Source organism: Rhinolophus ferrumequinum, chromosome 22 (genome assembly GCF_004115265.2).
Source record: "Rhinolophus ferrumequinum isolate MPI-CBG mRhiFer1 chromosome 22, mRhiFer1_v1.p, whole genome shotgun sequence".
Taxonomy (NCBI): domain Eukaryota; kingdom Metazoa; phylum Chordata; class Mammalia; order Chiroptera; family Rhinolophidae; genus Rhinolophus; species Rhinolophus ferrumequinum.
In genome coordinates, this window is record NC_046305.1 from 10530147 (window position 1) to 10554169 (window position 24023).

At 46.8% G+C, this 24023-nt stretch overlaps 1 protein-coding gene across 2 annotated transcripts in view; it reads right to left on the reverse strand.

Moving 5' to 3' along the window:
- ASTN1 (astrotactin 1) overlaps window positions 1-24023 on the reverse strand; it is a 291505-nt gene that overhangs the window by 28948 nt on the left and 238534 nt on the right. For both annotated transcript variants that reach the window (XM_033093100.1, XM_033093101.1), the window contains exon 17: window positions 2975-3243. In XM_033093100.1, the coding sequence (XP_032948991.1) occupies window positions 2975-3243 (269 nt within the window). The remainder of the gene's footprint in view (window positions 1-2974; window positions 3244-24023) is intronic.

A 24023-nucleotide genomic window follows, 5' to 3' on the forward strand; every position in this document is an offset into this window, starting at 1 on the left:
AGGTCAGAGCTTCCTCTCTGGGTCAACTCAACACCTGTAGCATCGACTGTCCTACGATTCCCTTCTCTTTGTCCCACCGTCACACCTGCACTCAGTTGGTAAATTAGACAAATGAAACAGCTATCCCGGAAAAACTTAGGCCAAAAAAATTCAAGGAGAGAGGGAGAGAGCGAGACAAGAAGAGGGAGAGGGACGGAGGGAGGGAGGAAAAGAAGAAGGGAGGGAGGGAGGGCGGAAGGGAGGGAGAGAGAGAAAGACAACCGTACAAAAATCAAACTGTCCGAGCCCAAAGCCAGTATCCTACATTTCACTCTTTCAGAACTTCACATGGGCCATTTTAGATCGCAATAGTTGACATGCGTGTTCACACCCCCCCTCCCCCCTCAGACTGGGAGCCTCCATGGAGTGGGGACCAATTCTTGCTTATCACTATGCTCTGTGCAGACTTTCAGAATTCACAGGGCCTTTTTCGCTGCTAACACTTTAGTTTGAGCTCCATGATAAACAGCGGTTGTGATTTACAGTGGAGGACACTTAGCGTCAAAGAGGTTAGTTACTTGGTCGGGGTCACGGGCCAGGGAGTGGGGCAGCATCAGAACGCGAGCCCAGCATGACTGACGGGACACCTCAGGCTTCTTCCAGCAAGTTCTCTTAATGAACACTGTGTCCACCAGCTCCCAGCATGAAGCACAGGGCAGTTGGTGCTCACTTTATGCTTTTGCCTGATGGAAGCAAATTCAAATCAAAAGGTGTATTTTTTTTTTAAAAAAAAAAAAAAGGAAAAAGAGGACAAATTCTAGATGTTCGTGGCTCTTTGGTGATGGACTAGATGTTAGAGAATAACAATAACAACAACAAAAAGTCTGCGAAGCATCCCTGGTCCTCAATTTGGGCGACTTGGTAGAAAACCACGCCATTCACAGAGCTGGGTGCACAGGGATGTGGTTTAGGATGGAAGACGACGAGTTCAGGTTTGTTGGGTGAGAGCTACCTGGTTAGTTATGTGAAACCCACCTTGTTTCTAGATTGGAATCACAGACGAGACTGAAATATGGCATCAGAGATGATCTAGTCCAATAGAAGGAGAACAGTGAGGCCACAAGAGGTTATAAAACTGGCCCCAAGCTATAGCAGAGAGGTAGAGACAAGAATGCACACAGAGTTATGAATGCCACGACCCCTCTACTTTATCTTTGCTCCTTCACTCATCTCCATTCTTTAGGAGAAAGGGCAAAATTAGAAGGAAAAGCAGAGGAGCAGAGAGAATGGCGAAGACAGGACATGTCTGAGGAGGAAGAATGAGGAGAAACATAACGGTGACGACTCCTTCTCAGGACACCTCGTCTGCGTGTTTAGAAATTAAAGGGTTCAAAATATAGCCAGATGGAAGGCATCTCCAACGCCTCTCTTAAGACCAGTGCAGGGAGTCAAGGAAGGGCTGAGTCTGGCAAGTAGGGGATCTGAAAGGCGGCTGCCAAAAACAAATGTCCTCTGCATTCCTCACAAGGCCCCTGCAGGAAGTGGGGACTCCTTGTCCCCCTCCCCCATCAAGCTCTTCTCTGTTCTGCAGCTTCGCATGCCCTTGCCAAAGGACGGTTCTGGGAGGGAGCTCCCTGACTCTGCCGTTTCGAGGCAAGTGCACAGCAGCTCTTGGGGTGAGAGCGGCAGCAGCCTCGGGTGCTCACAGAAGACAGAAGGGTAGGTCAGGGCAGGGCTGGGCACTGGGTTCCAGCCACTGCAGCTCTGGGTCTCCATGGTGACACAAGCCCCTCCTTCTCATCATCCTTGCCAGCCCCCCTCCAGTGGTCTCTTCCATTCCTCTCTCCGTAGTCACTGCTGTTAGTTTGAAGAGTTTGTAGGCCCAAGGAACAATTTATCTTTTTCCTCCTGTGAAAAATCGTATTTCCAAACACTCAATGAAATATCTGTGGCAGAGGCGGATAAGGAGAGAATCACACACACACACACACATACACACACGCAAAATCCCTCCTGTTGGATTAGGCACCGCCTATGAAAATGTGACACACCAGGTGTCCCTTAAAAGAGGAAGGAGAAAGCAATTATCACCCCACCTGGATGGGCACACTTCTCAGGCAGGCAAGCAGCTCACCGCTGTGACTCTAGCATACCTTGTCGGTCACCTTTGCCTATCGTTTCAGAAGTCCCACACCCTGAGCTTGCGTGTTTTTATTTTTATCATTGTTGTTGGCACTGTGTGTATTTTGAACCACTCTGTTCTGTGTGTCCTTCAGGAGATCAGAGGGAGGAAATGAGCTAAATCACTACCTCAGCCACATTTCTCCAGTTTATCCTTTTTGGTCCCTTCATGTTCTTCTAGCACCTTTGGAAAGGGAGCGGCAGAAGGACAGGAGGGGTGGGTGGGAGGTGTCATGACTGGCAGGATAATGCAAGAAAGACAGAGCTGCATGGACACGGTATTTTGTTCTTGGAGGCAGAGTGACGGGCCAAGCCTACCCCCTCCAGGCTAAGGTGGCTGCATCCTTCGCTTTGGGACCGATGCCTGACAGGTTCCTCCTAGTCTAGCTGCAGCTGGTCCGGACTTGGGATCAGTTATAGGAGCTGTTCCGCCCTCCACGCCAACAAGGGGAGGCAGAGCTGAGCCTCCTCCCACGACGTGCCCCCGAGGCTTTCTGAACAATGACTTTGGCGACTGCAAATGCTGTGACTCCCTACCGACCTTCTTCCTCCAGCCCTTGTTGCTGGAAGACCTACACAAACGATGAGCTGTGACTCCTGAGTCATCACCATGGGAGTTCTGAATGCATTGACTTGATTTAACATGCAACCATGCAAATCTAAGCAAATGAGGTGCCTGGACGAGCTAAACAAAAAGTCTCACTACCCGTATTGTCGCATGGAGCTCCACTGCACCCTGTCACCTCCTCAGGCCATTTGCAAAGCCCTCTGTTGTTGCTGAGCTGCCCCGAGCCCCAAGTCCCAGGCCTCTTACCCTCTGGGTCTGGTTGTTGGTCACCAGCTCATAGATGGGGGCTGCTCTGGTCACCTCCAGCAGAACTGGCTCAGCAGGGGTGTCAGGGCTGGATGTCACGTGACACAAGGGGCAGGATGAGGGGCAGCGTCCCTTGCTCTGGCACTCCATTCGGACTCCAGCCGCCATGCGCTTGGTGCCAGACTCTGACAGGCTGGCGATGTATTCTGGGAACGTCAGCACCTTGGGGTCTCTTTCCCGCTCCTCTGACTCGTCAGATGGGGAGTTACCTGCCACACACAAAATAAAAAGGAGCAGTGAGGGAAGCTAAAGAGCAAGGCCGTCCATGACCTCGTGGCCCCTGAGTGCTGGAGATAAATCCTTGAGGTCAGAAAGTGTCACCGAGCGGGTACGTATGCGATTCTGTTGGGCCCCTCAATCTGGGGCACCCCATCTCCTAGGAACCCACAGAGTTGGAAATGGCCCTTCCAAACGTGAGAGCGGTCAGTGTCCCTTCTGAGACTCCTCAGCTCCACTGGCCATGTTGGGACGCTGCTGCAGTACCTATGCGGGACTCTGGGCATCACTGATAAGAATGAACAGTAACAGCAGTGAGCACTCTATGGCTCAGCCCCTGCGTCCACAAACGGAGGTATCAATAGCACCTACCTCTAGTGATGGGTAATGAATAAACTGCAGGATGATTTTAAAGCACATAATATAGTGGCTAGCACATGCTGAATCACGATCATAATATTAATAGTTTCGGTAAGATTTGCCGAGCCTGTGCGTACTAGGAAAGTGGTATCTGTTCAACGCTTATGCCAGCTCTCTGCATGGAGTTCTATCATCGCACCCATTTTAAAGATGGGAAAAGTGAGGCCAAGAGCCTCCAGGTCACACAGATAGTATACTGTGAGATCTGAGATTTGAATCCAGTTCTGATTCCAAAGCCTTCACGTCATAGGGGAAGATCAGGATGTCTCTGCTTCATTGTTAATCAACGTATTGAAGATGGGGAGGGAATTCTGACTTTTTCAAAAAGATCTGCACTCCCAAGCCGGAGAGATGGGTCCATATCACCCTTGGTTGATGAGTAACAGGGAGTTGTGGGAGCTCCTGGTTTAGTTTTGGAGACAAACACTGGGAATGCCTCCTAGAAAATAAAAGTGTGTTCCTTATGAAAGAAAGCATTGCTCAGTAGTTGTCTTTCAAGCCTTCATAGTTTTCCATTTAACGTATTATTTCTAAAGGAAGGTGGAAGTAGAGTCAGCTGACAAAAGGCCGGGTGGTCCTTAAAAGCTCCCTGATCCTTTGTAGTCCCAGACATGAAACAATCTCAGGGAGCCAGTGGGCTTTTGGAAACAATGGGCAGATACAGAGGATCCATTCTGGTTCTCTCGGACATGTCAAGAATGTGATGCCTGATGGGCCGGATCTTTGGGGGAACTGGTTGGAAAGATTTGCCAAGTGGTTCCAGAAGGTGACTGTGAGATCTGACTCATTGACTTCATAGCAGAGTTCTCTCTTACGGGGTCCAGGAAGCGCTCTGCTAGTTTTGCTCTTGTTTGCTGTGTAACGTGAGGCATTGCAGCACGGCTGTTTCCCAGACGGGCATCGCCATTATGTGGATGAGGCATTTTCACCCTGCAGCTCCAGGGCCATGGGCCTCCTCCTGTGCGCTAAGGCAAAGGACTTAGTGACTATAAATAGGGAAAGAATTTAGTTCACATTTTCATTTTGTTTATTAACGGATCCAGAGTGGAGCTCAAGCCTTTTCTAGGTTATCAGAGACCTACATCCCTGCACACACCAAAACCAAGGCTGATATTAAATAGGAAGCCCTGGAGCCCACACACCAGCGAGCTCCAGTCACGCCAAGCCCCATGTAAATCTCGATTAGACATTCAGACGTATGCAACTCCTGGCTGGGCGTATTTGTAAAGTGGCCATGATGTAGAGGGACGCTGCTCACCCAGACCCTGTCAGGTCTCCAGTCTTCTTTAACAGGCCATACGGACTGGGTAGAAATAAGTGGGGGTGGGGTCTCTTAATGTTATTTCTAGAAAAACAGGCCTTCATTCATTGGGAAAGTGAATCAAATTAAAAAAAAAAATCAGTAAAGATAAAGTGCTTCTTCTCAAGATAAGAGCTTTAGAATTTTGCCTTGCGGGCCTTACCAGAGAGCTTGAGGGTCCCTTGGCTGGCCCTCAGGCCCCTGACTACCAGATGCATTTCATTATAAACCCACAACCCTCCTCCTTGAGACTGAATTCAGAGGCTGGGGAAAAGAGTTTCCACGAAATGACCGCTAGATGGCGCGATCGAGTCTAAAACGCCGTCTGTGAGAGAAAGAAAATGTGTGATGAATTCTGTGATCACTTGAGCATCACCGAAAATAAACTTAGGGAAAAGTAACACATAGTTACTTAAAAAAAAATCGTGCTGGCACAATTTTTCTCAATTAATAAAAAATTAACGAGTAAGACAATTCCATGTGAAACTTATCCTAAGGAAAAAAATATAAAGTGAGAGACACAAGATAATTGAAGGGAAAATAAAACCGATAAGGGGAAATATCCCCTACCCCCTTATCCTTCACATGAAGTACAGTTTACTTCAAGGGGATAATAATATGCCACAAAATTCCCTTTCTCTCACCTTTAATCCCCAAATACCAAGGAACTCCCTCCACCCGCTGTATACACGTCCACATATATAATAACCCCTGTGGGTTCATTGCTCAGAACGGACAGACCTGACAGACAAGTGAGGCCACTAGAGGGCACTGCAACCCCAAACAGTCGAGCTGAGTGCCGGCCTCCCGCCCTGCAGCGCTCCATCGTTAAGGCTTGCAATTGCTGCAAACATTTGAGGGGCTGCTCCCCTTGCTGTCTCCTGGCTATCACAATTAAAATCAAGACGCAGCGACCTCTCTTCCCCAGTGTCCTTCAGCCCTGGACAAGTGCAAGGTTAGGGAGAAGAGAGGCGTGGAAACGATGCAAAAGAAGGTGGTGGGAGGCCACCAAACTCTTTTTAATTCAGAATCATACTTGCCTTCTCCTGAAAATATCCCGGTCCAGATAAAGTGGGCCCTGCTGGACGCCAAGACTAACCACCCTTCCGGTCCCCTCATTATACAGGATGGAGCTGTCTAGAGAAGAGCTGGATTTACACAGAAGGAATGAGCAGGGAACTCCCGAAAGGCTCTGGCAAAGAATAGAGATGTGTGCGAGAGAGATTTTTCAAGGAGGAAATGCATTTTCCATGCGCAGTTAAAGATAACAATTGGGAAATACTCCTTAAAATGATGGAGTCCGGCGGTGAAAGCCCAGATAAATCTCCCTTTACCCAAGAGAACACCTTTAACCATCATGTCTGTGGCAAGTGAGAGAGTAGTTCAAATCCTAAAAGCTTCAGGAGGGTCTGATCTTTGACACTTGCTTTTAACTCCCCCTCAGTGCTGGCGTGGGCACAGAGAGGAATGTGTGTGGAGAGTCCCAGGGAGGAGACGTGCCTTGTTTCGTTATGGTTCAATGTCTCCCCACTTCCACTGTCCACTCCAATGACTCTCCTTTCCACCCTCTAGATCCTGGGGAGAAATGCTCTAGTAATTTGAGACACTATATAGTCTTTTCATAAAATTAATATTCCATTTCAACAAGTACACAGTCTCTGGACATAAGAAGTAAGCCACAATTAAGGTCTTAAAAGATTACATTTGACATAGATGCCTTCTGATCAAGAATACCCGGCTGTGGCCTCCTCTCACCCGTATTTGCAGAATTCACCCCGTTGCTCTCAGGGGTGGTTGTAGAGTCCAGCCGTTGACACTTAACTTTCTTACAAGTAGAGGAACAGCCAACCTGGAATGTAGTTAACAAACCCAAAACTGCAAAGCATTTTGCAAATACAGTTTGCTATAAATAAATGCCATTTGCTTGAGGCTAAATCTGTATCCTACAGCACAGGGTGGATGAATTTCCCCAGTAGAATATCGTGGTAGGAGAATATTGGCCTCCTCGATGTTCAGAATCTCACTGTGGACGTGCCCAGGGCCTTGGGCATGTACATACTGACCCACCGAGACTCACTCGGGAGCATATGCGGATGACAAAAGTGACTGAGCCGTCCTCACGCAGGGTCTGCTCTGCCAGTGGGAACTGACAGGTCCTGAAGGTGAATTCATTGTTATGAAGAAAATTGGTACAATTCCTGTAGGATTCTGGGATTGCTTTACGAATCTTTCTCCTGAGTTAGTGCCCAAGGCAATGGAATGCTAATGACATCACAGCTAGAACTACAGAGGTAATTCATTAGGCAGCAAAAAAATGAAACGCCAGCTAATCAGGTCCTAGCTTTTGGAGACAACTTCGGATCCACAGAAAGGAAGCTTGACATGGGGCAAAGGAAGCATGACCATAGCACACTGAGCCCAGAAGTCTACCAACACCCTGCACTCCAGGTCCCCACCCACCCTCACCCCACTCTTCTCCTGTTCACAGCAGATGTTCTGAGTTGTCTGAACTCACATTTCTGTCTACGCACCCATGCTCACAGCCTGTCAGGTCACTCTGGATGTCAGGCCACTTCAACTGAATTGCTAGACCTGCCATGGAACACACTCTCTGAGCCCTGAGCAAAACACCATATGGTGGGGGCGGACGGGTGGCTCAGTTGGTTAGAGCGCAAGCTCTGGGCAACGGGGCTGCCGGTTCGATTCCCACATGGGCCAGTGAGCTGCGCCCTCCGCAACTAGAATGAAATCAATGAGCTGCCGCTGAGCTCCCGGGTGGCCAGATGGCTCAGTTGGTTGGAGCACAGGCTCTCAACCACAAGATTGCTGGTTCAACTCCCACAAGGGATGGACGGCTGTGCCCCCTGCAACTAACAACGGCAACTGGACCTGGAGCTGAGCTGTGCCCTCCACAATTAAGATTGAAAGGACAACAACTTGACGTGGATGGAGCTGATGAGTCCTGGGAAAAACACACTACTGTTCCCCAATAAAAAGTACTGGAAATACACACTGTTCCCCAATAAAGTCCTGTTCCCCTTCTCCAATAAAATCTTATAAAAAAAACAAACAAACAAAAACACAACACAATATGGTGGATTAATAATCAGAGAAAAGAGGATATGGCATAAACTGGCTACCTCTCTCTATATCTCTGTGTAACATAATATGTGTCCTGGGGTCAGAGACTGTGTCTCCCTCATTTTAGACACTCCTTTACCTAGTATAGGTGTATACATCCCTATCTCTATCTATCTATCTGTCTGTCTATCTATCATCATCTATCTACCTACCTATCCCTTATCTATATTTATCTATCATCTATTTATCTATATCCATAGATAAATCTATATCTATCTACCTACCTAATCTACCATCCATCTATATCTCTTCATCTATGAGTATCTATCTATCATCTATCTATCCATGGATATAATTTTGGGGGGAAGGGGTAAAGAGGAAGTGAATATATTAAAGCATGACCATAGATTTAAATTTTATTGAAAAAGTAAAACATAAAGAATCAAACCAAGATGATGACTAGAATTAGCGGGGTGATCGTATGGTAAGGTATGAAAATATCAAATCACTACATCGTACACCTGAAACTAATGTAACCAATATAACATTGCATACCAACTATACTTGAATTAAAAAAGGAAGCTTAAAAGAGTTGGTAAAATTTAAGTGCAACGGTTTTTCCCTAATAATTCACCCCGCTTCCTTCTATCAGCTCTGGTTTAACTGTGTATTATGGTTATCGCTTCCAAATACTCTTATGTTAACGTTATTAAAGTGTATACAGTGTCATTTTAACAAAAAAGAATAAAACCGAAACATGGGTAAATCGTCTCTAGCCCCTCACTAACGTCTCAAACAATCGACTAGAAAGAACAAAGCCTTATTCTGACGACAACCAAGTGCACACGTCTGGCAGAGACCTGTTCCCCAGGTGTAACAGCACCTTCATACTCTTGCTCAGAAATCCACTTGAACAGGCACCTCGCCATCAAAGGGTCGTCGTACCTGCCTCCGTCCTCTCCTGGTCCTCTCCCCAGCACCGGTCCTCCTCTTGCAGGCCCTAGCTCAGCAAATGACACCAACTTCACAGCCGGAGCCCGGAAGCCTGGCTCCCTGGTGGGTTCCGTCCTGCTGTCGCATTCCATCACCCAGCCTACTTAAAGAGACATCATTTATCTCCCCACACCGCCCACTTCTCTGCTTGCCCGCTGCTGCCCCAGGGCAATGTAGTTTCAAGTGCGAGGTCTGAGTCAGGCGGCTGGTGTGATTTCTGACCTTACCACTTGCTAGCGGTGTAATGTAAGGTGAGTTTCGTAACCTTTCTGGGCCTGGGCTGTCTCGTACATAAAATGGGAGATCATCACGGAACTGATTTCGTAAGGCTGTGGTAAGATGCACAGGTATCATCCAGGAGGACAGTTGTACAGCATCTAGGACCTAGTGCGTGTGCTCTAAATGTAATTATTCTCACAATACCTGTCTACTTACCTGCCCTGTCCACTAGCCATACCATATCAAATGGTGGGCTCCTGGCGGGGCAAAATTATGTCTTGTGCCTCACTCTAATATCCTACAGTGCCTAACATGTAGCATAACTAATGCACTGAGCAATTCATCAAGCAAATATTTACTGAATGCCTACAAGTATTTGTTGAATGAATAAATCATTTATAATGACTTGTATACAAAGTGATGGTTCTGTGTTCTGTAGGTACTAACTGGATAGGCTGGTTTAGGCTGGTTTTAAATTCATTTCTTGCCTCGCTGTCCTGGTTCTTTCAAGATTTTAAGAAGAGGGACATCAATCCAGAGTGAGTCGCAGTACTTTCAGGTACAAATGAGAATTGGTCAGAGATAGTCTAGTTGCAAAGATTGAAGGAAATACTGCCAAAGTACATTTTGCAAATTTTCTAAAACATACCCAGGCATCTCAAAGGTCATTACTGTGCAGTGGGTAATGAACTGCCTTGAGATTGAAGGATTTGAGCTTGAGAAAAGGAGTAGTAGCCAGCTCTGGTTCTGAAGAGCAGGTTGTGAGTGGTTCTCTTGGGGCTCACAACCTGGAAGCCCAGGGAAGGGAGAGAGAGAGAGAGAGAGAGAGAGAGAGAGAGAGAGAGAGAGAGAGAGAGAGAGAGAGAGAGAGAGAGAGAGAGAGAGAGAGGGCATTCTGTACCCAGAATGGCTATAAGGATGAATGGAGAAACCTGCGTCTTTTGCAGTTTTCCTATTTGGCTTTGTCGCAGCCTGTACACAGGAGCCCATCCACATTTCCAGACTCTCACTCATCACCCCCATCAACACACAGGAAACACATCTTTCTTTTGGGATTAAATACTGGAAAACCATTAGTTTCACAACAGTCCAACATGTTCAGGAAAAGTCTCAACTCAAAAAAAATGTATTTTCTTGTCCTTTCCTACCCATGAATTCACATTTAAAAAAAAAAAAAAATCCTTGTCAGGATATAGCCTTTCCTTTTTGTTCTAAAATGAAAGTCACTGCACACTTCAGGTCTGGTTCTTTGGTGTTCCTCCAGGAAGTTTCTGGAAATGGCAGACGGTCTTTGTTATAAGCAAGAGCAGCATCGCTGGGTGTGGTGAGGTCCAGGGTAATAAATAGCCATCATCAAACAGCCACTGGGCACCTCAGCAAAACACTATTAACTGGGAGGTTCAAGAAAAGGTGTCTTCTGGAAAAATTGCATTTTTTGTTTAATTGATACTTAGCCGGCAAATGCTTACTTTTCCTCCAACCCTTGTTGACATTTTTCTTCTCTAAAAATGCAGTTTTCCGATTTTCTGCCTGCCTCATGAAGCACTGCCTACCAAACAGAATTAAACGTTTCCGCAAGGTGACTCAGGTGGTGATTTTGTTCATCATTCAGGACTATGCAGATTTGGAAGCTGTAGGAGACAGAAATAAAATGGTATCTCCACCCCAAATGGCTTTTTAAAAAGTGATCGATAATATATACGGTTCCATTTTCTCAGGATTTCCCCCTCTTCATGGGCATGTTGTCAAACAAATAATTGCCCGGTTGAAGTCCCTGGCTAATTAGGTTCATGGTAAATTAAAAGTTTTGGTGTAGGTGGAGTGCTTTGTCTGTCCCCAAAGTTCTTAGTCACATTTGGCATGGGAACCGTTAATTTCAAGACAAATTAACTGAACTTGCCAAAGCCTCCATCATCCTCTTTTTGGTAATGGTGACATTCCATTTGTGATGAGAGGTTGAGTCCAAGAAATAGGATAGCAGTGTCTACCAAGGGACTAATAACACAAAGAGACCGTGCTGAGCTGTGACCCCAGCAGCACCCCCTTTTTAATCTTAAACTCAGTGTGGGGAAGAAAGAGTGAAGACAGCTCAGCGATGCAACCACCGCTTGGAGGTCCATCTCTGCACAGCCTGAGCATCTCAAGAGGAACAAAAACAAAGCCCAAGGATAACTGAGAAGCCCTAATGCTTATAACTTCAAAAATGAACTCCTCTCATCAGCTGGACTGTTAGTCCCAGGGGGCAAGAAGCCGCCTTCTGTCTTGCCGGATTCTCGTGGCTCTTATGCAATGACACGCTCTTGGTAAGCGTTCAACAAATGCACAGGGATGGAAAGAAGCAAAGGGCTTTTAGCTCTTTCTAGTCTCTGATTGCCTGCAGCTCCTCAGGTGACAGCCCAAAGCCTCGTCAGCGTTCACCATAAAAGCCAGGCCAGGAAACCTGAGCTGGCTCAGAGGAAGTGTCAGGAAGCGTTCACTGAATACACACGTGTGAGGCCTGTGGTAGACTGGACTCATACCGTCGCTCTCCTCACACACCCAGAAAATGTCTGCCTGTCGTCCCTCCCTCCCATCCTCCCCGCGGATTTATTGAGCATCTGTCATGCGGGGTCTCAGCTCCCGCTCCCCACATAAGAACGCAGGATATGGTGAGGCCAAAAAGGAACACCCACGGCGCCGTAGATAGGAGAGTCATACCACTATATTCTCGCTGGCGGCCAGGCGAGACACACAAAGTAGGATCCACACGATCTGCAATCCGCCATCCACTTTTCTGCCTGCTAACCAACCAAACCAACCAACCAACCAACCAACGCAGGCACGGCAATTACATCAGTGGCTAATTGGCTAACTGGTTGCAGCTGATGGCCAACCAGTCACAGCTGATGGCCGTCTACTCCCCGAGCCAGCACCTTTCCACGTGAGGCCACGAGCCTGGAAACTGCTGTCTGGGACTCTGTCCCTACAGCATCACTCTGTGCCTGTCATCCCTTGTAGAAGTAATTCCACTGGTCCTTCATGCCCAAGTCCACAAGACCATTTAACACACTTGTATCAGACTGAGCTGGCTAGATGTCTTGCCTGCTCCACTTGTCTCCAGGGTGGGGACTTACTCATCCGTGAGTCCCTAGAGCACGGCACCTGGTACTCTGTAGGCACATCCTCAGTTTGGGCTGATTGTAATACAGTTGTGCATGCATTGTCTTAACACCCACCGTTTGTAACGTTTATACGATTGCGATGTTTCATTTACCTGTGACAGTCCCGTTTCTTTAGTCACTAAATGTCTTTCATGCCACTGAATGGCTCACCAAGGGTTTTGTTCTTATCAAGTCTCTCCCTCTTAGTTTCCTAGGGCTGCCATAAAAAATTACCCACTGAGTGGCTTAAAACAACAATTTACCCCTCTAGTTTTGCGGGTGACAAGTCTGAAATCAAGGTGCTGGCAGCGCCGTGCTGCCTCTGAAGGCTCCGGGGAGGCTCCTTCCCGGCGTCTTCCAGCTTTCGGTGGCACCCAGCGTTCCTTAGTGTTCCCTGGCTTGTAGCCACTTCACAACCAATCTTGACCTCAGCTGTTACAGGGACTTCTTCCCTGTGTGTGTCTGTGTTCAAATCCCTCCCCTTTCTCTTATTAAGACAACAGTCAATGGGTGTAGGGCTCACCCTAATCCAGTCTGACCTCATCTTAATTACCTCTGCAAAGACCCATTTCCAAATAAGGTCACGTTCTAAGGTTCCAGGTGGGCATAGATTGTGAGGCGACTCTCTTCAACCCACGGCAGTATCCATAGACTATAAACATGATGACGTTGACTGGTGAGCGCTCCCCTGAGCCACAGCAGGGGACGACTCATTTACTGGCCATTCGGGAGCTGCTGTCCATCCCTTGCCTGGCCTTCCTCCCTGGGCACAGGGGCAACAGGAAGAGGGAAGACGTTTCTGGCTCCATCAGCATCCTAAGGCCTCACGTCAACATCAAAATAAACCTGACAGAGCGATTCACAGTCACAGGCCTCCAGGAGTGCAAAGCTGCGCTGGATTATCCCCGTGGATTCGCCACAGACAGAGCGGCATGGAGAGAGGGAGTGGGGAGAGGAGACGAGGCTGGGAGACAGGGGAAAATGTGGAACACCTGCCGGGCTTGCTCTAGCTTTTCAAATCTCCATTAGCAGAAAGACCATGGGAAGGAGTGGGCATGCTCGGCAGGCCACCCGAAAGAGCCTCCTGTGCACTTGTCTGGTCTTGGTTTTCCTGTCTCCGAGGCTGAGCTGAGAAGCCAAGTGTGTACCCCCAGACCTCCCAGGGACAGGTGCTTCTTCCTCCCCAAGAAGGAGCAGGGAAAACTCAGGGGAGTCACCCAGAGAAACCAGCACCATCTTCGGCCTCTGCTAAGGGTGAGGGCTCCACTGGTGTCCTCTCTGAGCTTCTGTCCCTTCCCAAGCAGGATTAAGGCTTTCCGCTATTTCCCCATATAGCATAACTTCTCCACCAGGGGGCGCCCCTGAGTCCCTTTAGCTTCGCCAGAACCATCAGATCAGCAACGGTCTCTTTCTGACTCCATCTTCTCCTTTAAATGCTCTAGCTTTTTTTGCCTAGTCACCTCTCTTTCTGGTTTCAAACATAGAGGACAGGAGCATAGTCTACGGAAACCCCTGGTTAGTTCTGAAATGGGTAAAACTGACACTTGACCATAAGTTGCCTGAGGTCCACATTACAAAACCTGAGCTGCACCCCGTGTGTACAGTGTGTGGGGGATGGGAGGGGGGATATGCTAACTTTAGCTACTTGCAGGTGGGAGTCTCTGGGGGCTTATGTGGCTCCACAGTCGGTGAGTCAATGTCTCCCTGACAAGCGGCAAAGGCTGGCTTATAAATATTTTTCACTACCAAACAATCCAGAAATTTTCAATAAAAATATTATTCAATAATACTACTCCTCGAACCAGCAAGGGAATGTTGTAACATCTCCATTTTCCTCTCGATACTCATCTAGCTTCTGTATTTCAAATGAATTTGGATGTTAAATCCTTTTGCTGTCCTGACCAATTTATTCTGCAAATTAACTGTATATGACAGCACTTAAAGTCTGTTACCATTTAGCTTTGCCTCACTGAAATTTATGCTGCTTTCCTGCCCGTTGGAGCCACCAGCTCAAATAGATTGTGGCTCCTGGTGGCAATTTTGGATTCTGCACAAGTCTCTCATCTCTTGGTCCTCATCTCTTGAGTTTAAAATGCGCTGAGTGGACCGGGCTCTTTTCACCTCTCAGTGACCCATGCATGGCCTCTGTTCTCAGACTCTGGTCTCTGCAGCTGCCTGTCCAACCTTAATGAAACCTCCATTATGAGATGTGGTTTCACCCAGAGCTGCAACCCACACTGATTTGTGAGGGAGACTCAGTGGCTCAGCCTGGTTCCAATACCATTTGTAAAGGATGGAAATAGCGGGATGCGTGGGAAAGCAAAGGGTACCAGACAAAGAGGATGGCAACGAGTGGAGCACGGCTGCCAAGCCTACGGATGTAGCTCAGGTGGTATTAAGAGACTGTGGTGACCATGGTGATGGAGAGAAACAGTGCAGAGTCAAGCCACAAACCATGAGTTGGTTCAGTTCTTGGTGACCCAACTGGAGAGACACTAACAAACGGGAGCGTAGTCAGGATTCCCGGGCACCTGGAGACGGTATCATCTGAAAAATGGCCCAAGAAATGGGGGATTTTAAGATGGATACAAGGGGACTTGGAAGCAGGCTTAGCAGCTTTCTCTTTAAATATTTGAAGGGCTGTCACACAGAAGCGGGACCGCATGAGTTGTGTATACCTCTGAGGGCAGAATTAAGATTCAATGGGGGAAATGACGAGGGGAGGGGAGTTTATTGAACAGCCAATTTTCATCAAGTGCCTACTATGTGTCAGGTGCACTACTCAGTACTAATATACACAGATAAGAAGAAAAAGCTCCTTTTCCAGCCTGCACGGTGGGGGCAGTGGATAGAAAAGTAGACAATGATAAGGAATGATAGCAGAGGCCTCGGAGAGAGGCTTGGGCGTAATCAGGAGAAAGCTTTGCTGTCTACTCTGGAGGGTGGGGAGAGGCTAACGGGAGACTCTTGATTCCTTTAGGGACAACTTCTATAGTAATTTATAGCCGGTGCAAAGTAGGACGGGCAGTCTTGGAAACGGTAGCTCTGCGCTAGCAGAAGTGCTCATGTGAAAGCCAGGCAACCACTGTCGGCAATGTCCGAGCAGGGGGAGCATTTCAGCAGGCTGGGTTCTAAGTCCCTTTTAACAGCCAAGTGTTAAACTTCTATTATCCTGTGACCTGACCTTCGTAGTATGTCCCTCAATCAGGGGGGCGGGGCTGGGGACCTGCTTTTTATCAGGTACATCAACGGATTCTGACACAGGCGGTCTTCTGATAACATGTCTGGGATTCACCGCCCTCAACAAGATCAATTCGTTTTATAAATACTGTCAGAATACTTTTTAAACATTCTACTAGTAAGCACAATATGTAAAAGAGATAAAAGTGGGGAACAGACTCCTTAGGCATTTAACATCATTACTGTTTGGTAAAAATAAGCAACTCTATTATTTATGGAGCCATTCCAGCATCTACTCAGCTCCAGGGTACAAGCAGCCTAATTTGAAACTGCTGATTTCGACTGTGGTAACATTGGCCTAAGCTGTTCCAGAAGTAACCAAGCATATTCCCCAGCCACATGACCACATGCTGGCCCTGAGCAGGGCATTGCCACAAGCAGTAGAGTGTATCCCTGGCCACCTACAGTCATTCGCTTCCTGGATTTTGTTAGACAAAAAGCACTATGTGGTCAGTCCTACTTTAGGTGGCAATAAGGAAAGTCAGGAAACTTCGAGACGCGTGACTAAGAACAGATCTACTGGATCATGCAAGTTTGTCTCACAAAGAAAGGACTTTGGGGAGAAGTAAGAGAAGGAGGCGATATCCACGCAGACAGCTCCATTCAGGGAGGGGCAGATGCAGAAGCCAGATCCTATGCTCTCGCCCAGACAATGATTATAAAGGGGTGTATGTACTAATAAATTGCATAATGGAAGTAATCATAAATGTTAAAATGACATACCTGCGTGGCCCCTGCATCAGCCCCCGCCAAGGGAGGAGGCTGTTATCCATGTAGCCGTTATGATAACCAATAAGGAAGGATGGCCTGGTGCCAAGGTCTCTTCTAATATCTCTCTCACGAACACGCATGGTTTGTTCTTTAAGTAAGACCTAAACTTGCAGGCTTTGGATCTGCAGGAACTTATGTAACCTGCCAAGGGTGCCGTGAGGTCAGTTCCTACATAGTAACAGAATTAGAAGTCCCCCACATCGCAGAGATAAAAAACTAGGATTGAGGAAGGGCTCCCCCCTGGCCCCCCACAACAAGGCTGAGGTGGCCGTGACTAAGTCCAGACCTCTGACAGCGCAGTCTGTCTGCTGCCTGAGGCAGCAGGAGGGCAGAGCCAGACTGGCTGCCCCACTGGCTTCATTCCTGGAGCCACAAGATCCCTGATGGCTCCATGAGACAAAGTCACAGGATGGGACAACGGGAAGAAAACGATGACGTCAAATTCATCATCAAGCCGTGACGATGTGCTTCCGTGTACAGTTCTGAAGCGTGATATCAATCAAAAGATGTGGCTGGGTTGCCTCACGGTGGCTTCTCAGGCATCCTTATTGATGCCAGCATTCTTGTTCCGAGTGACAAGATTCCTGTGGTCCTAACGAGACCCTTGAAGTTGGCAACCGATCTCTCTGGGATTGAATAATCTTTTAATTAATGTTATGGGGAAAATGGGTGGAAAAGAAGCCGGGGACCGTGCTGAACTGTAACCACCTATAGTCAAAACTCGACACTAGTGGAATATGATGAAATGTTGATACCCCAAGCCAACCTTTCTAATTACAAAATATTTCTCCCTGAAATGCAATGATACTTGGATGGTACTTGCATGGGGTGGATGGGATATAAATGGCAGCTTTTAAGGACCTCCATTCCATGTCTTAAATAACTATATATAATTCTTAGGTGTTAGTACTAAGAGGGTGATAGGATTTCTAGATTCTTTTTTATGTTCACAGAAAAGAGAGAAAGCAAACCCTTCTTTGGTATCAGCAAGACCCCAGGGGTATTATTCCTGGATATCATCAATCCGGAATCAAAAACCCACAGAGAAATACAGAAAATAAGCCATTTTGGATATATGAAATCATGAATTCTGTTTCCAAAGTTTGAAGTTCTAGGATCTTGTAGTTATGCATCATTCCTGCAATAACAAGTCTATCAGAGGATAATCCAGATGTTATTTTTAGTCTAGTGTCAGACAAATAATGGCACATGAAGGAATGAATGTCTGCCCCTGTGTGCATGGGTGCACACACACACACACACACACACACACACACCAACAAAATAAAACCTGTCCCCGCAATGCTAGAAACTTAAATGGTGTCAAGAAAGCCGAGAGAACAGGACCCTTTTAAAATGGTTGACAAGAAAATTTATCGTCAGTGTTTCCAAATCCTTGAGGCACATCTAATTTTGTACTTTCAGAAACAGTAGAAAGTGAATGTTGTCGACAAGTAACCGATGTGGAAATTGTGTGTGAATAGTGGGTAAGTACTCATCTCAAGGCTGTGCCCATTATTATCAGGTGTTTTTTTCGTGTTGTTGTTGCTGTTTTGAAGTGCAAATCTTTGTAGACCCTTCTTAGGCTTTTGTCTTCTAGCCTCCCAGGACTTTCTGTTCATCAAAAAGTTGGTTGACATCAGGCAAAAGTCAGAAGACCCAAACTGGAACTCAATTCGATTTGACAGAGCAAATAGTAAGTTATTGAATGTCTATTTACAAGGTGCTATGTAGGTCTTCTGAGCATACCGAAATGAATTATGTGTAATCCCTACATTCAAAGGATATATTACTTTGTGGAGGAGACAAAGCAGACAGACAGAATTTAAGGACCCTTAAAAAAAAAAAGGATGAAATAAGGACCAGAAGGTATCAGGATGGTTAGACCAGAAGAGGCTTCACTGAGGAGGACGGAGTCACTGAATTAGGCCTCGGGGACGAAAGCATCCTTAATTACAAGAGTCACCATTTATGGCAACCTCGTTCTGCAAAGCGCCAGATAGTAAATATTTTAGGCTTTGCGGGCCACGCCATTTCTGTAGCAACTATTTGCGTCTGCCTTTGTTGTGAGAAAGTAGCCATAGACAATACATAAACAAATGGGTATGGCTGTTCTAATGAAACGTCATTTATGGATACTGACATTTAAATTTTATATAATTTTCATCATTACGTAAAACGTTATTTTCCTTTTTTTTTTTTTTTTAAATTTTTTCCCCCCAATCATTGAAAGAGGCAGAAACCATTTTTAGCTTTTGGGCCTTACAAACCCAGGCCAGATGTGCCTGGGGGTCATAGTGGCTGACCCCTGTTCTATTATTGAGTTCTCACTATAAATACAATGCTTTGTGATACCTGACGTCATTGAATCCTGACACGTTGCTCTGTAAGACAAATATTATCATTTCCACTTTCTAGATATACACAGTGGAGCCTGGAAAACTTAGGCCATCCAGATTTCAACGATCTTGCTTTTAACCATTAGGCCATACTATTTCTCAGTGACGCTGAGGAACTCATGGGATTGGTGGCATGAATAGGTTTCCTGTAGCCAGAGGCATTTAAACATCTAAAAATACTTTTAAGAATATGAGGTTTGCTATCATGGCATGCTCAGGGTAAACTCATATTAGATCTCTGTTATCACAACGTTCTCTCTTTTCATAAGTCACGCAGGGGATGGATATAGATTTAATAACTTCTACTTTCCTGAATTTAATATTCTCCCACACTTGAAGAAAAAAAAAACAGTCTTCTAGCTTTTGTTCCATTCTCTCCCCCTTCCTCCCGCCAAGGGTGCCCAGAGCCCACACCTGGGCGGTCTCGCTGCCCCCTCCAGGTAACGGGTATGCTTGGAGACATAATTCTTTGAAAGTCGCTCACTTCTCTCTTTCCTTTTGTTCTCACCATTGAGCCACAATTCTTTCTTACATGGCTTCTCTACTGTCTCTTTGTGTAAACGCTCTTTTACGTGCTAAAGAAGATAGCGGGAAAGCGGAAGGTGCGATGATCTCTCATTGCCTGTGAAGATTACATCAGGTGGTGGTCTCGATCCTTCTCTGATCACGTTCTTTCTCGGAACAGAGCTAAAGTATCCTTTACCCTGTCTGTAAAGTTTTCCCCAAATGTAGGATCACACCGGGTTGTCGGCTTCCAGTGTGAGCCTACATTTGGGAAAAACTTATAGTGACAGACTCATCAGTCCATATACGTCTGGTAGAGACCTGCTGGGTGCCCTGCATGGCGCTAGGTACTATGGGGGGCTCTAAAGTAGTATGCTGACCTCAAAAAATGTGCAATCTATTTGGGATAGCAGGATAACAAACATAATATAACAGTAATAATAATAATAATAATAATAGCAGCTGTTCTTTATTAAACTTCTTGGCACTCTACTAAACACTTTGCATATATTCTGTCAAGTAAAAGACAAAGCGGGACTTAGTAAGGAGCGCTGTATTCAAAAAGATTATTGTAAGGCAGGTACGGGAGGGGAAGGACCATTGCGACATGGGGAGGGAGACTATTCCAATTGGGAGAACACTCTGATAAGGTCTGCAAGCATCTCGAGAGTTAGGCAAAAATAGTTTTTCTTCTTTAGACAGAAGCAAGCAAAGCTAGAAAGAACCAGGTGTGGGGAAGTGGGGTGAGGCCAGCGTGTTCTCAGGAGGGGCTGGATAGTGGCTCAGACTGAAGGGGAGCCAATGTTTAGGAACCTGGAGGAGGGAGAGAAGCTAAAGGAAAGTTTGATTAACGAGCTTTTTGTTCTGATCCCTCAGCGGGGACAAACAGCTCAGCTAATTATGTATACGGCAAAGAACGGGAATTTTGAGGGTCTGTGTCTGGCCTTGTCACCCGTAAACAAGGGCGGCATCTGTGAGTCATGCCTACATCTCATGGGGAAGGGTGGTTCTTTGCAGTAAGCCATTTTTTTTCAGATCATGAAGGGATAACTGGGTTGCTTAACCTCCAGGTAAGATGCCACACTGTCAATTCTCGATATCGACGTCAGGGGTAGGTGCTGACATTGCCTCTATATTAGCGATGACAAAACTGAACAATAGAAAGGTTAATTGCTTTGCCCAAGTTCACAGTCATCAGTAGAAGAGGCGGGACTTATACCCAGGTCTGTCTGACTCCAGGGTATACAATCAATCCCACATTATATGGCTGAGACTGTTCAGTATGACAGCAGTTTGGAGAAGAGAGCTTGTTGGCGAGGGCTGGAGAAATCACCGAGGGCTTCCTGGAAGACTGTGTTTCAGGGAATGGGCAGCGCTGACTAAATTAAGGACATTGTGGATTATTAGGGCAGGCGCAATAAGGCCAAAACATAGAGGTGAAGGTGGCCAAGGCTCTAATTCTGTGACATGGAGGTTTTACATAGATCGAGTTACCCAGATGGGGTACGGCCATACCGAGTGGGTCCCTGAAAGAGCAGACCAGGAATCTTCAGCTTGAAACACCAGCTAGGAGCAAGCCTTTGCAAGAACGCCGTAGGAAGTGACATGGAGGGTGAAAATGGCTGAGGAAGATGAGTCAGGCAGTGCAATGCAGACTTAGAATGAATTGTTTGAATGAAGAGGGGACAGGAGGCTGGAGTAACAGTGCGGGCTGGGAAGTCTGGGGGTCGGGCTGGAGTGACCCCCATGTGTGTAGGAATGAGGGCCAAAACAAGGGAGTATTTAAAAAAAAAAAATAAGAGAATTTGGTGCCAAATCTGGATAGAGGAGTTTAAAGAGAAAGCTTCCACCGTATCGGAAGCAGTATTCAAAAAACTCAGAGAATTTTTCTAAGTAGATTTCATAGAATTTTTGTTTTTGAGGATTTGTTAATAGCATTACTCAAAATAACAAACAGACAATCAAAAAGATTTTCAAGCTGTCATGTGAAGGGGCAATCTGAGTGAAAGTTGAGCAGCTTTTTTGTAAATCTTTGAAAAGCCTTTAAAATTCTCATGTGTTACAAATCTCCAAGAAGGAAATGCGGCATGCAGTGTTGTCAAAGATCATTTAAACATGGAATTCATTTTTGGTGGAATATCTTGTTGGACGAGTGTGCTACAGAGCCCATTTGGGGACATGACCTAATAGTTACATTTTGAGGACCTACCACAGGCCAGATGCTCTGCCAGCCTTCAGACTCTTAGTCCTGCAGTGTCCTCATTATCCCATTTTGCAGATGAGAGCATCGAGGCTCAGAGGCTTTAAGCCATTTGTTTAAAACTCACTCGACCACCAAGTCTCTGACTCCCAACTCCTGCTCTTTCCTTTGCACCATGCTTCCTTCTCAATCGTAGAGATACAAGGTCTTCCAAATCAGATGTCCCCAGCTGTCTCAAGAATCGCTAAGGCCTGCATTTCGCTGAGCTCTTTTTAACAATTTCCGAAGTGCTTTCCTGGGACCCAGGATTTCATGCATCACGGGCTTGCTGATACCGGCTTCCAATCTACGGGCATTCACCTGCCGTTACACACCGCTTCCGGTGGTATCATTCGGATTTTAGATGATTCCTCTCCCTTTGTTCCCTAGACCCTGACATCTATAAACATGACAACGCAGGCAGGAAGGGGCACCGATGAGCAATCTCCAGCTTCCTATGCAGGCGGGTGTGATGTGGGGAGCGGAGGGAGGGCAGCGGCGAGGTCCTGATTGTCTCACGTGTCCCGAGAATTGACACGTACCACACTGGTGCTTACAGCTGCTACCATCACAACTGTTTAGTGTTAAATTTAGAATAAAAACCAATTAAAAGGTAACAGGGAAACATATGCTCAGAATGGCAAGAATCGGAGTGTGTATGGAAATATGACCTCCAGCTACTGTGGGGAAAGATTAGATTTTACTAACCTGAATCCCGCACCCCACCCCCTCCCTCGCCATTCTCAGTCTTCATCCACAGCCCTCGTTTGTATCAGCGCAAATAGCTTTGGACGAAGAAACTACGGTGATTTTTACTACGGCAGGTGGCCTGACTTGTATCTAAACACCAGAGAGCACGATCACGGTGGATCCTTTTCCCCGGCACGAGGTCAGACAGCTGAATCAGGCTGGTTCAAGAAAGACTTAGAAGGAGAACGGACGCCGGGGGGTGAACACACATGCACGGCCTAGGTGATACCTTACAGAAATGCACGCTTGAAACCTATGTCATTTTACGACTAACCAATGTCGCCCCAATAAATTTAACAAAAATTAACTTTAGAAAAAAAAGAGAGAGAAAGAGTTAGAAGAATGACTTAGGCTGGATTCGAGGTGCTTGTACTTGGGGTTCCTGCCAAAGCACTGGTTGTATGGGAGGTAAGGGTACAGGTGAGTTGGTAGGTTCCCCATTCCTCTCTTCCATCTCAACAAGGTGTGTCTGCAGTTTGGGAGCCCCTCAAAGGGAGATATTGCTAGGACAGATCCCCCAGCAAGGTGAGTTTGCTGCCTTTGGCATCCCCAGCTGTGGCAGCCTCTAGAAGAAAATGGTACTATCGTAAAAAGCACACACTTGCTCCTCAGCAATCTGTGTCAGGCCCCGCTTCATGGTGGGGCTGCAGAGCTTTAAAACACTGCTGTTCCATAATTGGGGAAGTCCCTGCACGGCCCACAGGTGTTCCGTGTATGCCCACCTGGGACATTTCTGCAGGGTGCCTCCCATGGCTTGCCCTCCACATCAAAGAGACACCTTTTAGTGATTTTTTCCTAAATTACTGTCAGTGCCACCCTGTGCCGGACACTATTTCCAGACCCTCAGCAGTTCCCACCTGGACTACCCCAAATAACTAGCCCAGAATAATTTTTCTGACTGGTCAACCTCTCTCTAGTTTTTCTATCTCCCAACCATCCTCCGTACTATTCCCAGGGTAATCTTCTGAAGCACAACAGGGGCATGTCTTTTCTCTACGGAAACCCTCTACTAACTTTTAAATGACTCTAAGATAAAAGAGAAGAGGGCATGGCCCGTCAGCCCTTGAAGCCGTCCCCTGGCCCCTCTCTGGCCTCATTCCCCCGTATCCCCTGCACGCGCCAACTGCGACATGAGTTATCCTACGCCCGTGTTTCACGTGCCTTGCCTTTTTCCTATTCAGAATATCCTTCCCCCAGAGGCTACCCACTAATGTCCAGTCACCTTCCATCAGTCCGTCCAGGCAATGCTTCCTCCACAAATTATTTCTCAATCCTGCCCCAGTCTTGGAGCCCCTCTTTGGTGCGTTCGGTTCTCAGGTTTCTTACAGCCCGTATCACTCTTCTTTGTGATTTCTATAACTTCCCACATATTTTATGAACAACGTGAGGGCAGGGCCTGGCTCGTATTACTCAATGCGTTCCTGACACTCTGCACAGGGCCTGACACTCAGTATACTTTGAGCGGTCGGTATTTAGTGAGTGACTGTTAGCTTGTGGACTAGAACTCTCTCCCCCCGGCGTGGGGTGGCAAGGTAAGAGCTGGGCAGAGTGTGGATTTTATTTTCTTTGCTATTAGGTTAATAATGCCTAGTGACAAGAGCAGTGCTGAGAGCGATGGCCTCATCGTGTCTGGTCTGGCATCCTCACGGGAGGGGTGCTTACCCTGGGGCAGCGCTGTGGGCACACCCAGAAGTCGGAGATGCAGGGACACAGTGGG